The sequence below is a fragment of the Cenococcum geophilum genome, assembly GCF_001692895.1.
Source record: "Cenococcum geophilum 1.58 unplaced genomic scaffold K441scaffold_47, whole genome shotgun sequence".
Taxonomy (NCBI): Eukaryota; Fungi; Ascomycota; class Dothideomycetes; order Gloniales; family Gloniaceae; genus Cenococcum; species Cenococcum geophilum.
Genome location: NW_027137605.1, coordinates 60,394 through 74,565, shown reverse-complemented (window position 1 = coordinate 74,565; position 14,172 = coordinate 60,394). Strand labels below are relative to the sequence as shown.

At 43.7% G+C, this 14,172-nt stretch overlaps 2 protein-coding genes across 2 annotated transcripts; one reads left to right on the top strand and one right to left on the bottom strand.

Annotated features, from left to right (window-relative positions):
* The first annotated feature begins 7,963 nt into the window (after nt 1–7,963).
* On the top strand, nt 7,964–10,573 carry K441DRAFT_239766 (uncharacterized protein). Its single transcript, XM_067640705.1, has 2 exons — nt 7,964–8,858; nt 8,925–10,573. Exons 1-2 carry the CDS (start codon nt 8,080–8,082, stop codon nt 10,483–10,485), a joined length of 2,340 nt encoding a protein of 779 aa, XP_067499887.1. The 5' UTR covers nt 7,964–8,079; the 3' UTR covers nt 10,486–10,573.
* Nucleotides 10,574–10,947: 374 nt separating this feature from the next.
* K441DRAFT_666028 (uncharacterized protein) lies at nt 10,948–13,423 on the bottom strand. Its single transcript, XM_067649597.1, has 2 exons — nt 13,399–13,423; nt 10,948–13,262 (listed from the first exon to the last, which is right to left on the bottom strand). The coding sequence occupies exon 2, from the start codon at nt 13,210–13,212 to the stop codon at nt 11,194–11,196; it is 2,019 nt and encodes a 672-aa protein (XP_067499886.1). The 5' UTR covers nt 13,213–13,262; nt 13,399–13,423; the 3' UTR covers nt 10,948–11,193.
* Nucleotides 13,424–14,172: the final 749 nt, after the last annotated feature.

The window sequence follows — 14,172 nt, the reverse complement described above, 5'->3', positions numbered from 1 at the left end:
AACTTCTAGCGACAACTAAGTAAACGCCTTAAGACAACCTTGCGACTAAGCTTAGCCTAGTACCTAAAAATAGACAGCTAAACCAAAATTATTAACGCTGCCGTAAATAAATACCTTTATGCTTTTATTAGCTTTATATAGGATAACTAAGTTAACTACCTACCGCTTACTAAGTTTGCTATAAATAACTAAGTTAATAAAAGTATAGGTATCTCCCCTTTTTTTATAAACTATAGCTTTAACCCTTACCTTAAAATTAAGCCTACTAGCCCCTACCTACTAATACTATTAGTATAAGCAAAGAAGGAGTTCCTCCGCGCAGACTCTATAGCCAACTGCTTTAAGCGGATATTAATATAGCTTAAGGCCCTAGCCCGGATTTTATAGTAACGCTATAAAGATAATACTAATACCCGTAGGGATAAGAGCGCGTTATTCTATAAAGGCGATATAGTTATAGTTAGCTTAGAAAATATAAAGATAAATAAACCTAAAAAGAAATAGGACAATAAATAGGACGGCCTATACCCTGTACTCGCAGTATACTAAGAGGTAGTTATAGTAGACCTCTTAGACCACATTTAAGTAAATAAATCCTTTTATATATTTAAGGTCCGCCTCTAGGCTACTAAATAAATCCCTAACTAAGTAAATATTAATACTATAAAGCGCTGTAATATATAAGGACGAGTAGTAGAGAAAGATAATAACGGTAATATAGAAGACAAATAGGAGTTTAAAAAAATCCTTAATATATATAATAAAGACCCCTAGGGCCTAACTTATAAGATTAAATAGAAATATTATAAAAATATAACCTAGTAGCTAGAGGAAGACCTAAAGGGTTATAAATAAGCTGTATAGCGCTTCTATAAGCAACACCCTAAAAAGCTAAAACCCCCAGACTGGGTATAAGATAAGGAAAAGTTATACTAAGGTCGCGGCCGACCACTATATTAAAATTTGTGGTGGTTAAGATATTATAGAACTTTAATTAGCAGTTAAAGTTATCTAATTAGCTAAATTCTTGCTAAGAAACGCTACACGGATTAATTTAGGTGGTAGTATAGAGTTCTACCAACCTTACTTACTAAACTAACTAATTAGGATTTTCTATGCCCGGCATAGAAAATCGCTATTAGCTTAGTTAAGGGCGGTAAGTAAAACTAATATCTTTATGGTAAAAAATAGGCAACCCTATATACTGCCTATTTTTAAGTTATTTATTTAATTTAGGGACTAAACTATCTAGGGGAAAGGAGTACTATTACGGTACTAACCTAACGCATACTATTTTATACTGTCTTGTACTATTTCCTACTGTTAGCTAGCCTACTACTAGCGACTTAGCGGCCGGCCCTACTATTTATATATAATACCCCCTTTCTACCTTCTTCCCCTCTTTATACTATAACGTAGTTATTTAGTCTACTTTATTATAGCACTATGACATCTTACTTAGCTATAGTAAATAAAGCATTTTTCCTAATATCTCTATACACGCCATAAACCCGTTTTCCTATACTAAAATTTACCACCTTACTACCTATATAAAATGCAACGTATATTACATTTTACGCGTCAGCTAGGCAGTAGAGCTTCTTCCTCTACTTCTTCCTTATTAAATCCACAATCTACATATTACTTAACTCCTTTAACACCGCGTAGGGTTTGTGAATTAATTGCTTCCTCCCCTTTTTTAATTAACGATGATACCAAATTAGGCGATTAAGATAATTCTATATCGCAAGAGCCTCCTCTAGCTAATTAGAACTACGGCTATATTTTTCCTATTAATTATAACAATCTTTACCTAATAATATACGGTAAGCTTACTAGTAAATACAAATACCGAGTTACTAATAAGCGGTTACTATTAAGTAAAGCTCCTATATTACTAATATAGAAGCATAAGGTAGACCTTTTTTAGGACGGTCCTTTAGGTAAAAAGAGGCTCTAGTTATATAAGCTTTACTATTTAGCTTAAAGACTAGGTGCTTTACTTATAATTAACGGCAATAATTATATTAACGGCTATTTAAAATTAAAGTATAACCTTATTATTAACCCTAAAAGTTATAGTAATAAAATATAATAACTAGCTGTAGAAGCTTTTACTTAGTATGTCTAAGAGTTAGCTACGCTGTCAGCTTCGCTGCTAAGAGGCTGATAATGTAAGCAGTTAGTGAGCTTATAGAGTTGTGACAGTTAGTCAGCTATAAAACTGCAGCTAGCTAGCAGCTCGCTGTCTTGGCGGTAAGATTTAGTAGTAAATTAAAGCTTTTATTAGAAGTTAAGGATATTTAGACCTTTAGCTAAGATCTAGTTAAGCTTACTAGTAAATATAAATACTAAGTTATTAATAAGTGGTTACTCTTAGGTAAAGCTCCTATATTACTAATATAAAAGTATAAAGTAATCCTTTTTTAATACGGTCTTTTAGGTAAAAAGAGGCTCTAGCTTAAAGACTACGCGCTTTACTTATAATTAGTAGTAATAATTATATTAATAGCTATATAAAATTATAGTATAACCTTATTATTAACTCTAAAAGTTATAGTAGTTATAAACGCTAGCCGTTTTAGACAGCTAGCTATATTTAGGTCTATATTAATTAAACAATTCTATAAGATATTACCTTCCGTTAAGCTATAAGTCCTTTTATACGCGCTCTACTAATATTTAATAGTCTTTAGATTTAGGACAATATTATAAAGGCGCCTATATTACTAAGAAATTAGATTAAAACTATATTTAAATAGCAACGTACTAATATAAAGACCTCCTTCTTACTGTACTTGGTAAAATTAATCTTATTTATAATATCTAGATATCTATAAATAAAATATTACTACTTAGTTGTAAGGCAGTATTGCTAGGGTGTACGGTAGGGAGTAGGCAAGCCGAGCATAAGTTATATAGGGAGTCGATAAAAGAGGACGATATAGTACTAAGGGTAGGCAATAGCCTAGTACAGAGACGAACCGATAGGGGAGGAAGGAGGCTGCAAGCCCGAGGAGCTTATAAGGGGTGGCCAAGGCCTAGCCGAAGGCTAGCCTTAGCAGCCCCTAAGAGCTTCCGGGATGTAGCCGAGTAAGGGACCAAAAGTACCCTTACATTAGTATTGTAGCTTATTTTATTAATAAAGGTAAAAGGCTTTAATTAGTACTTTTAGGCCTTTTATAACTATAAGGATTATACTTTACTAAAAATATATTAACGGCCCTAGTACTAATAATTTAAAAGTATTAATTTAATTATAAGCTTAGCCTCTTAATAGCTAATAATACTAGTAATAATAATAAGCNCTATAACTACCTTTTATAAAGCCTCTTAGTAGCTAAAAAGNNGTNGCTTAAGTGCGTTAGCTATATTATTAACCTTAAGCTTAAAGAAAGTCCATTAATATTAGCTATAATCTATTATAGAACGCGTTTACTAATAAAAATTAGTAGTAACTAGAGTAGCTTACTAAAATCTTAAAGTCTTTTATATTAGCTACTAAGCGTATAGAAGGTAACACTAATATTCCTAGCGGTAACAACTTATATAACGCTTTATAGAAGTTAATTACTAATATAAAGCCTTAAAAATAAGTATAAATTCTTTTTTAAATTAGGCGTTAATATAGCTATTAAAAAGATTAATAAATATTTTAATAAAATAAAGGCTAAGAGCCCTTACTATTTTACTATCGTAATTCTTTATCTATTTTTTAAACGCGTCTACTTTTACTAAGTAGAAATAGTAACCCTAGTAATAAAAGTACGCCAAGCGGTATATAGAGACTCTATTTAATAGCTATATTAATAAGTAAGTAAAAAAGGAAGATAAGGAACTAGTTAAGCAATAAAAAAAGGCTCCTTATAAATCGAATAATAATTTAAATAATAAATATACAGTTCTTAGTTATAGATAGGAGTTTTACTTCCTTAAAGTATAATTAAAAGCGTATTAAGCTTAATAATAAGTTTAACCGCTACTATAATATAGGCTTTAAGTCTATTAAGATTAATTTTAATAATAGGAATAAGCGGAATATTATTATTTCTAATCCTCTTAACTAGTAGCTTAAAATTAGTTAAATTCTTTATCTAATACTTACTAAAATTACACTTAATATATTCTCTATACTAGTAATAAACTCTCTATATATAACCGAGCCTTTAATTAAGATAAAAGAATTATTATTAATAAGTATAGTAGATTATCAGCCAATATAATTAAAGTAGATTAATATTAGAAGTAGCAGTTAATTAAAGGCCTTTTATTAAGTAGTTTAATTAACTATATTAACTCTAGTAGGGCTTTAACTATACCCTAGTTAATAAGTTTAAATATTAATCTAATTAGCTATAAGCTAACTATAGAGGTAAAAAGGCTAGCTTAGTAAAATATATTTAATAGAGCTTTATATTTAATTAAATTTAATATAGAAATAGAGCCTTTAGAGCCTTTACTACTAACTATTTTACCTATTTTTTTTAAAGCTTTTATAGGTATATAAGATAAATTTAGCTATATTTAAATACTATATTAGGTAAATTAGGGTCGAATTTTAATTAAGTAATATTTATATTTATATATAGAGAGGTACTGCTAAAATCCGCAAGAAAACAGTATAAAGTCTATACTACTTTCCTAATTGGGGCGGCTAGCTGGCAGCTTCACAGTCAGCGTACGTTATCCGACAGCCAGCGGACAGCGAGCGATCCAATTGACGCAGTCAGTCAGCTATTTTTCTCAAGATCGCAGCTAAGCTGACTGTTGGACACACTGACTTATGAATTTGCTTGGGGCGATTGAAATAAGGTTATGTTTTCGACCGGAGTTCAGAATCATATGTATGATCTAGTCTATTGAACCGGGTCTTCAATTAGGTCTAGCGGATTGGAAAGACTGAGCAGTGTTGCCTTAGGTCTATCCAGACATATTACCATAGATTTGCAGTATCGCTCGGAGGAAGGGGAGTGAAGGGTGATATAATGGGTTGCTACCATATAGCACTCACTTCAGATAAGCTCCTGAAGACTTTCAAACAATGGTATTGCAGCCAACGTATGACTCTAGGCCAATCAGAGAAACCTCATGTATGTCAATCTGCGTATTGCATGTATCATAAAGGATTGACTCTTATAGAGAGCTAAATGCCTTGATATGCTAAGTCAACCATTAGTGATGTATACATGCTGATTTAAATTTAACCTTTAACTTTAAATTTATAGTTTTTTTGCGTCAAGTATGGAAAATCTCACGCAGTAACAAGTTTTTTCATGCCACGACCAAAACAGTGACTATCCGTTTGTGACTTAGCGAGGGGCTTAGCGATGAGATCTAACTTGTTTATGGGCTCCGGAATTGGACGTATGGCTGGAGGTAGAGCTGCACTTCTGGGGTGGTAAAATAGAGTTCGATCATGCTTGGTACCGAGTTGATCCCACCCATCTTGCTTGGCGTTGAAGACAAAATGTCGTTCCTCCTGCGACCCTTCTTCAACCCGGGTACCCATTCAGTGGCTCTACCCATCCTTCTTTGCTACCACTAAGACAAAAGCACTGAAGGAAGAACTCGTCGTTAGAAGCGATTGTAAGCATAATCTTCTTTCGACGAAGGCGCGGCACCACGGTCTACGTCCCTCTGCCGTTGCAGCGTTTAAAAAGTTGATTACAACTTCCCAACACTTTTCTCAACTATAAACAACTGCAAATACTTCGGAGTCGGACTCTTGAAGGCACCGACAAGATGTGTGTCATCCTTATTTTTAAGGCATGGCGGCAATACAGAAAGATCGAGAAGTGGCAGAAGGATCAGGAGGCAATGTGGAAATTGGAAAAGGCTCGCGAGGAAAATGCGGAGGAGCGTCGGAAATACGAGAAGGAGAAGGGATGGGAAGGGTGGGAAGGGTGCGATCGGAGTGAGGCGAATCGGAGTAATCCGTACGAATACGAGTGGCTCATACGTCGTGATGCGCCGTGGTCATACCCGGGCCTGACCCGAGAGTGAAGTAATACAAGAGTTCTTGACAGAAACACTGAGTTGTAACACCTCGTTGAGATATGTGATAATCGTGATGCCGTATACGAATGCTGAACCACCCTCCCGACCGTGATAACGAAACTGTGACCGCCGTGATCGCCTTGAACGCCATCAACTCTGCAATGCATTGTAGCGGTGAAGGTAATAGTGATTAATTTGATACTTCATGATTAGTGATTCAGAAACAGTGTACGATTTTTGAATTGATTCTAAAGCATATAACGATCGTATTGTTCTCGTTACGATTGGTGTGACATCCCCAGAAAGGGCTCAAGTACTTCTGTCAGTGGTAATCGAGTTCCAAAAATTACAGTTGCACATGACCCGAACGAAAATTACCTTAAGGCTTACACAAACACAACCGTAAGCGTGGATACGGTGAAATAAGGACGCGTCCGCAAGTAGGAGACCAAAGGTAAGTGAAAAAGCTCCTGTCCTTGACGCATTCATAAATTGTTTAGGAGCTGTGAGAAGTGCCGGAGACTTCTGGATCGCACAAAAGAAATTGAGGAGGCATAAATAAGCTTAGCCGATTAACCCTTTAAGGCACGCTTAGCTCATTTCCAGGGAGGATCCGGAGACACGGAGGGCCCTGTGTGTATATCAGACTCGAGCGAATTCAAAGCCTCATATACAAAGCACGAAGCTTATGATGGCGCATATAGAATTCTATTGTTGGGGTCACTTCCGGCAAAGCCAAGTTCTGTACGAAGGGGACAGGAAACGCTGGAGGGTATCTCGGAGGGTGGCCTGGGTTAAATAATTCACGCTATGGCCTCACGTATTTCTGCGATAATATCCCGCTATGCATGGAAGTTTCGCGGTGCTCTCAGATGTGGAAACCGTCCTAGGTATGGTTGTGATCATTTGGAAGCGATTAGAAGCATAGTTGAGCAGTGAAAGGGTTTGTGGCTTGGGGCTTGTCGTATATGGTAGAGGATGAGTTGGTACAGTTGGAAGTTAGAGGCTAGGGGCTGGAGGCTGGAGGGAGCTGGGAGCTGGGAGGCTATGCGGTGAGTCGTAGCGTAGTAGGGAGGGCAAAAGCATATCCAATAAAAGTAGACAGTGAACAGTCATTGTTGGCGGGGAATGATGTAGGGTGATACGAGGGATGAGGCTCGTAGGGGCACAGTCAGTAAGCGAGGCTAGTATATTTTTCTACTAGGGGCGTGGCCAAAGCTGGGTGTTCTGGGGACCCTCGATCTCTAGCCGGCTCTTGATTGATTGAACGACATCACTTCAACTCTTCTGCCTGTGCGACTCGGAAGAGAAAAGCTGGGAGCCTTCAATGCCTGAACGTGCATCATGCTCATCATGCCCGCTGCTGGCCTTTCTCGCCGTCCAATGTTAGTAGCAATGCCCACAAGGCTCGGGAAGAGCCAGTGTGGAGTTGCCATGTCAGCTCCTGGTTCTCAGTCGTGTATCTGGTGCTTTTAATCCACAGAGATTGGGGTGGAGACATGAATGGGCTGAATACTTGTGACGGAACCCAAACACAACAAAAAGGAACGAGGGTGCTGGAGAGCTTCAGAGAGCTTCAGAGGGAGAGAGGGTAAGAGCAGCAGCCAGCAGCATTGCAGTTATTTTGCGTATTGATAACTGCTACCTGCCACCTGCCAACTGCTACCTGCCACCTGCCACCTGCTACCTGCCACCTGCTACCTGCCTCTCTGCCCTTCCCCGTCACACCCCGCACATATTTTGGTACGCAACGGCAGGCAACCGCCCGGCTTAAAACTCTTCCCCCCCGGTAGCCGGCGCCTCGCCGCTTAACCCACCGAGCTTTCAGCCCTTTTACAGCCCTTTCCATCTAGGTATTAGGGTGGACTCTTCGCAGCACCTCCCAGGCTCTTCTCGGAAAGCTGCTCTAGCTGCTCTGGCTACAAAGTATGACAAGTCGGTGCTGACCCGACGCAATCATCGCTGGCCGGTGAGTCAACAAAATAACGGGCAAAAATACCTTTATAACGTCTGGAGCCTTGCGGCTCAAAGATGCGGAGCAGGACCATCTTTCTGACTTCCCGCCAGCTTCGTCACTGAAACATGGGCTCCAAATTATCAAGGGCTGTCGACAGGCGTCGCTCTCGCTCGGCCTCGTTCAACTCACCGTCCACCTCGCTGCCCCAGAACACCACAACAGCCGCACGACACTCATCACCGCCGACAATCATGACATCCATTGATCATTGCGAGCCTTTCTCCTTGGATTTCACCAACACCGATTCGTTCGCTGCCATGAATCCTCAGCTCCCTCTCGGCCCTCCCAACTATGCTCACACTGCTGGTGTAGATAGTCACGGCTTCTCCAATCCTTTCCAGAACCAAAACATCCAAATGTCCTCGTTTCCGTCAGATTCGACGCCGCCTCCCGCACTTGAACGCTGCTTCACTGATGCATACGGCTCTGCTGACCCAGGCCGCCATGGACGCCTTTTGAACTTCCTTGAAGAACGACGCCAATCAGCGCCCCCTGCTCCGTTGGCCCAGCACATCCCGGCTCCTATGCCTCCGCCACCTCCACCGCCTCCACAGCCTCCTATGCAGGCCGGTGCTCCCCCGGTCATTGTCCAATCACCAAAAATATCACCTCCATCCAACGTCAGCTGCATAGTTTGCTGTGACCAGTTCACTGCCGAACAAGAGCCCTCTTCGGTTCTTCGTCCCTGTCGCACCTGCCGTAGCATCTATTGCACTGGCTGTGTTAAGGACATGTTCATCAAGGCCTGTAAGGATCCTTCTCGGATGCCTCCACGCTGTTGTAATATGCTCCAACTGCACTTTGCCTTGCCATTCTTGTCCAAGGCAGAGGCCATGGAATATAGGTTTGTTTCTTCCAATTTGACCACCTCTGCGCTAGTATAAATCAATTAAGACTAACAAAACCACAGAGAGAGATACGAGGAATGGAGTACACCGGATCCTATATATTGCCCTATTCCCACTTGTTCCGCATTTGTCCCCAACCGTCTTATACCACCCGCACCAGTTACTAAGAAAGCCGGCAAGCAACGTGCCGATTCGGTCATTGAAGTCCTCAAACCCCCCACGGTTGCGTGCCCAAAGTGTAGCGCCGATATATGCTTAAAATGCCACCAACTCTCTCATCCCGGCGCTCCCTGTATCGAAATGCCCTTCGGTATTGATGAGAAAACAGCCACAATCCTTAAGCGGTGGGGCTATAAACGTTGCCCAAAATGCCGCCACGGTGTTAGACGCATGCTCGGCTGCAATCATATGCAGTGCCTCTGCGGTGCGCAGTGGTGTTGGGTATGCCAACTGCCTATGGATGAATGCGGGGGAAATTGCTATGAAGATGACGATGAAAATATTGATGAAGACGGAGAGGATTCAGACACTGCCAGTATCATCACAGCTATTATGGACGATACGCCAATCACTCCCACAACTCGTCCCCTAACGCCGCACCCAGACGAGCACCCAGTTCATCCAATCAGCCCGCCCGACCCTAACCCTCCAGCCCCCTCCGAAAATCCCGTGCCTAGACGCCGTAACCTTGATGCTGGCTCTCCTGCCTACTGGGAATCCCGTGGCCTCTTTTTCGGCAACGAACCAGGCGAAGAACCGCCCGACCGCGCCTGGCTCTGCTCGCATTCCTTTGTCACCGCCAAGGTCGATTTCGAAGACACTATAAAAGGCGCAGCCACGGCTGCTGGCATGGAATGCTCGAGGTGCTGGAGCGCTGTGTACCCAGAAGTCAACCTGCCAAAGAAAGTCAGTCCCGGAGGTGTGAAGATGGTTGCAGGATGGAGCAGAAATGTTGCAAACAGATTAAGAGGAATAGGCCGAGGACGTGGGAGAAATACCCGGGTTGGTGGGATGGGAAGGCAGTCGGTTGGTAATGCGCATATCGATGGACAAACGGCGCAAGATGTAGCTCGAGACCACATACAGTGTGATGCGGCGGTCCCATCGCACGAGGGCATGCACTGGCACCTCGATCTAGGTCTCGACTACGGCTTAGGTAGCTCTTCGACTGATGTTGGTCCAGCTCCTGCTATCGTGGATTTTGAAGGCGACCTAGTTATGCTCGAGGATGTTTCTTCTGCCCCGGCCCGCTCATCCTCATTCTCGGCGCACACCACAGCAAGCTCCCCGGTCCCGCTTACATCGAATCTTTCTGCTACACTTGTCTCATCTTCTGCTCCACACTTGAACGCCACCTTTTCAGAAGTTTTTGCGCCCATATCTATTAAAAGCGATGTTCCGCTCCACCTTGTGCCGAATCTCACTTCTCTCACTAATTCCTCTAGGCTTCACCAGGATCATATGGATACAAAGGACTCGCCATTTAGCTTTGCATATGAGTGCACGAATTGTGGTATGCTGGTTTGCGAAACTTGCAAAGCTGTCGCCATGCCACCATCTCCATTGAGCGAGAAGGAGCAAAAGATTGGGGAGGCAGAAGGCAACCCTCTGAGCACCGGTTAGGGCGAGGCGGTATCACTTTTGGCTGAGTTTGTGGGTTGGGCTTTTTGGAAATGGGGGTATCTTGGGCAGCTGAGGGGTTCTCCGAAATGAAGGAGCCAGAGGCTGCGGTATATTTGTCGATTTTTGTGTGTTCTAGCGATTTTATTTGCATGGGCATCATTTCGTAAGACTCCTGTTAGCATGGTATAGTATTGCATGATTTGACTATTGAATGATTTGACCGATGGAAATGAACGAAGATATAGATATCCCCTCCTTGCAAGCGGCTTCTTCTTTGTGGTTCACTCCTATATTTACGTTCTACGGCGTTAGGGCGAGAAGAGAGGTAAATGGGCCACATCATTAGCACCTGGACCTGCTACTATGTCTATTCTGTTACATCGAGTCCGCTCAATATATTAGTTTCCTGACCTAATTCATCTCGGGAGGAACACAAATACGTGCATCATGAAGAATCGATGTGTCCTCCTTGGCGAGTGGGGGGTTTATTTTTGTTTACTAGCACGCCTATAAATATTTTACACAGGTATTGGCCCACCTATTTACTGCTTACGTACACCCACCTTTCCCTTGTCCAGCTTAACTAATCCCAAACCTCCCAAAACCCTTCTCGGGTTTATCCATTCTCGAACCAAAATGCCCATCCATACTCATACCATACATAAACCCCAGCCTAAATACCGAAGGGTCCATATCAAACCCGAAACTTTAGCTCGTTACATCACCACTAGTCTTCCCCCTCGGCCTCTCATTCCCGCTGATGACAGCGAAGAGGGGCACGGCCGACTCGCTAGCGCCCTGCACGCCGGCCGCGGCATCGGCGCCGAAGCGCGGGCTCCCGAGCGCCGGCGTACTGCTCGGCCAGGCCCAGAGGGCGTCGAAATCAATGTCCTCGTCCGGCCCGCTGCTCTCTTCCGAGTGCAGGCTGGGAGCCCGCGCGGCGTCGAGGGCCGAGAGGTCGAGGACATTGCTGAGGGAAATGGGGCGCGAGAAGGTGGGGTTGAAGGCTAGGTCCGGGGGATTGCCGGCCGTAGAATGTGGAGATCTGATAGGGGCGGAGGGTTGCGCAGGGTTTTGAATGTGGTCTGGGTGTGAAGACGGGGCATGGCGAGTTTGGGTGGCGTAGTCGGTATTTAAATATGGGGAACAATGTAAGTCTGGGTATACGTGGACCGGCGTTTGGTGGAGCGGAGGCTGATGTGTCGTGTGCAGCGGACTAGAAATATGAGGTTGCTGTTGTGATGTAGCGTACATCTGTGCTGTGATTGAGCCCATGCCCATCATCCCCGTGTGGCTGCGATTTTTATGCGCACGTTGGGCGGCAACAGCATCCCGGAATGTGCTGAGGATGTAAAGGAGGCGGCTTGCTTGCTGGTCTCCCTCGGCACAGTATGCCATTACTGCGACCGCGTTAAGGATGCATTGGTCTTCCGTTAGGTTCGTGTAAAGGGAGGTGAATTCGTTGGCAAGGATGACTAATGTGGCAGCGAAGAGGAAGTAGATCACTGTAGGGTTGCGGCGCGGCAGGTATCCTGCCTCGAACGCGTTTTGGACAAGTACGATGGTATGTGTTGATGCAATCACGCAAGCCTCACTGAATTTCTCCATACGGCTGTGATTACGACCTGGGCGTACACCGGTCATGCTTTGTGTGACATCTTTTTGCGCCTCTGCGTTCAGGATAAACAGGAAGAATGGCCGGGTGAGTAATACGATGGAATGGCAGTAAAAGAGGTTGACGTGCAGAATCGCGATACCCTGGCTAGGGGATGCGGTGGCTGCTTGACGCCAGTGCAGGCTTGGTGCTAGAGCTTTCGGCCAGAGCTTACAGGTATCAGCGATTTCTTGCGCAAGACGTGTGCTGATTTTGCGCTGCTGGTAAACACGTTTCAAGATTTTACCTATGACGGAACAACTACGGACAGCAGCTTCAAGGGCGAAGGTGCTAGTTTGGTTGAATGTAGAGGTGGAAGGGAATGTGGCATTGAAACCGAATGCGTCAGTATCGCCGTGAGAGTTAGGAGGGCGCAGAGTATCGCCACTGCAGTCATCCTCAGATATGGCGGTGGGCCGGCCTAGAGAGCAGGAGAGGAACCGATCTACGACGAAGAGTGAACGCCAGAGGTTTCGGCGTGCAGCTTGCTCGTCAGGACTGAAGATCACCATTGTTTCCTCACGATGTAATCCAAGCGCATACGCCGATCGGACAGCCATCCCTAGCAATGCAAATGCCGTGTTTCTCTTTGATTTCGCTAACATATACACGGACATTAGCAGTAAGGCCTGAACAGACCAGAAGTCTGCATCCTCGAACCCTGTCATCGGATCGTTGAGACTCTTGGCGTTGAGGTAGAAAACTTCCGCTCTGTCAAGGCGCTCGCTTCGCAATTTCTCAATTGTCACCGATTCGTTGCTTCCTGGCTGCGGCGTAGCTAGCATAAGTCCAATGGCAAAGACAAGATTCAGTAGGCAGAGCCATGAAGGCTCTGTTGAGAGTGGATCAGAGTAACAACGTTCCAGTTCTCCAAGGAATATTTGCCGTTCAAAAACCTGGAGAAATCCATGTGTATTGATGAAAAATGCATCCACTAAAACAACTGCAGTCCTTTTGTTAGGCAGTAGATGGGTGTGACGTACGCTAGACTGAAGTGAGAATTGTCCTTCTACAATTTTGTGCCTCTGCGGATCGTTTGTAAAAGTTGATGGTCCAGCGACATTTTCTACCATCATCCGCAAAAGCTGCAGAAAAGATAGTGTCGCTGAATCTCCGACATACACTGCCGGGTTGCTGGTTAGTTATTTTAGACAGGAGGCCCCTAAAGCCTCGAGGGAGGTTTATGTAGAGATAGTAGGAACTTAAAAAGGCAAATCCCCAACGTAAAGCTATTCGAAATATGAATTAGTTTGACTTACGTAGCCTGCCAGTGGGATCCTGGAGCATCCGTGTCTGTGTATAGACGACAGCCTCCTCATCCTGTCCGCTTTGGCTAGTGCCACGTGATATGAGTGTCGGCTGCTCTTCGGTTGGCGGACCAGCCGCAAATTGCTGCAGTGACCTTGCAGCAGCTTCCATAGTATTACCTTCATCCACAGGCTTGCGTGGATCTTCATGATTCAGTCCCATTGCTTCGGGATGAACGTTGGCGTCTGGTGCTGTAAAACTTCCTCGATTTTGTTGCGAGGGGGATATGGGAGCATGATGCGAGTGTGACGAATGAGAGGTGTGTTCATTGAATGGAGTATCCGCTGTAGAGCCATCTCCATCGTGAGAAAAATCATGGTCTTGGTCGGCTTCCCCGTTCTCAAGCATTCTTTTCTTCGCAGACGAGCCTTCAGATGGTGAGGCTGCATCTCGCTCGGAATAAATGCAGGTAAATTTGCGCTGAAAGTCGATGCGTAAGTCTTGATGGCTGGGAGAAATACGAATGAGAAGATTACCTTTTCGCAGGTATTACATGGGCACAGACCATTACACTTTTGAATACTGTTAGTTCGTATGCTCGGAATTGCCGCCAAAACTCGCGGTCACGCAGAAGGTTCAATGTGGCTGAAAAAGAATATTATCGGAAGTTCCGGCAGTGTTGCATTGCAGAACTTATTACGATTATGGGACAACGCAAGACAGCATGGAAGCATTGAGGAAAGGGATCAAGCAAACAAACACGGTCATTCTGCCGTAGAGGTTAA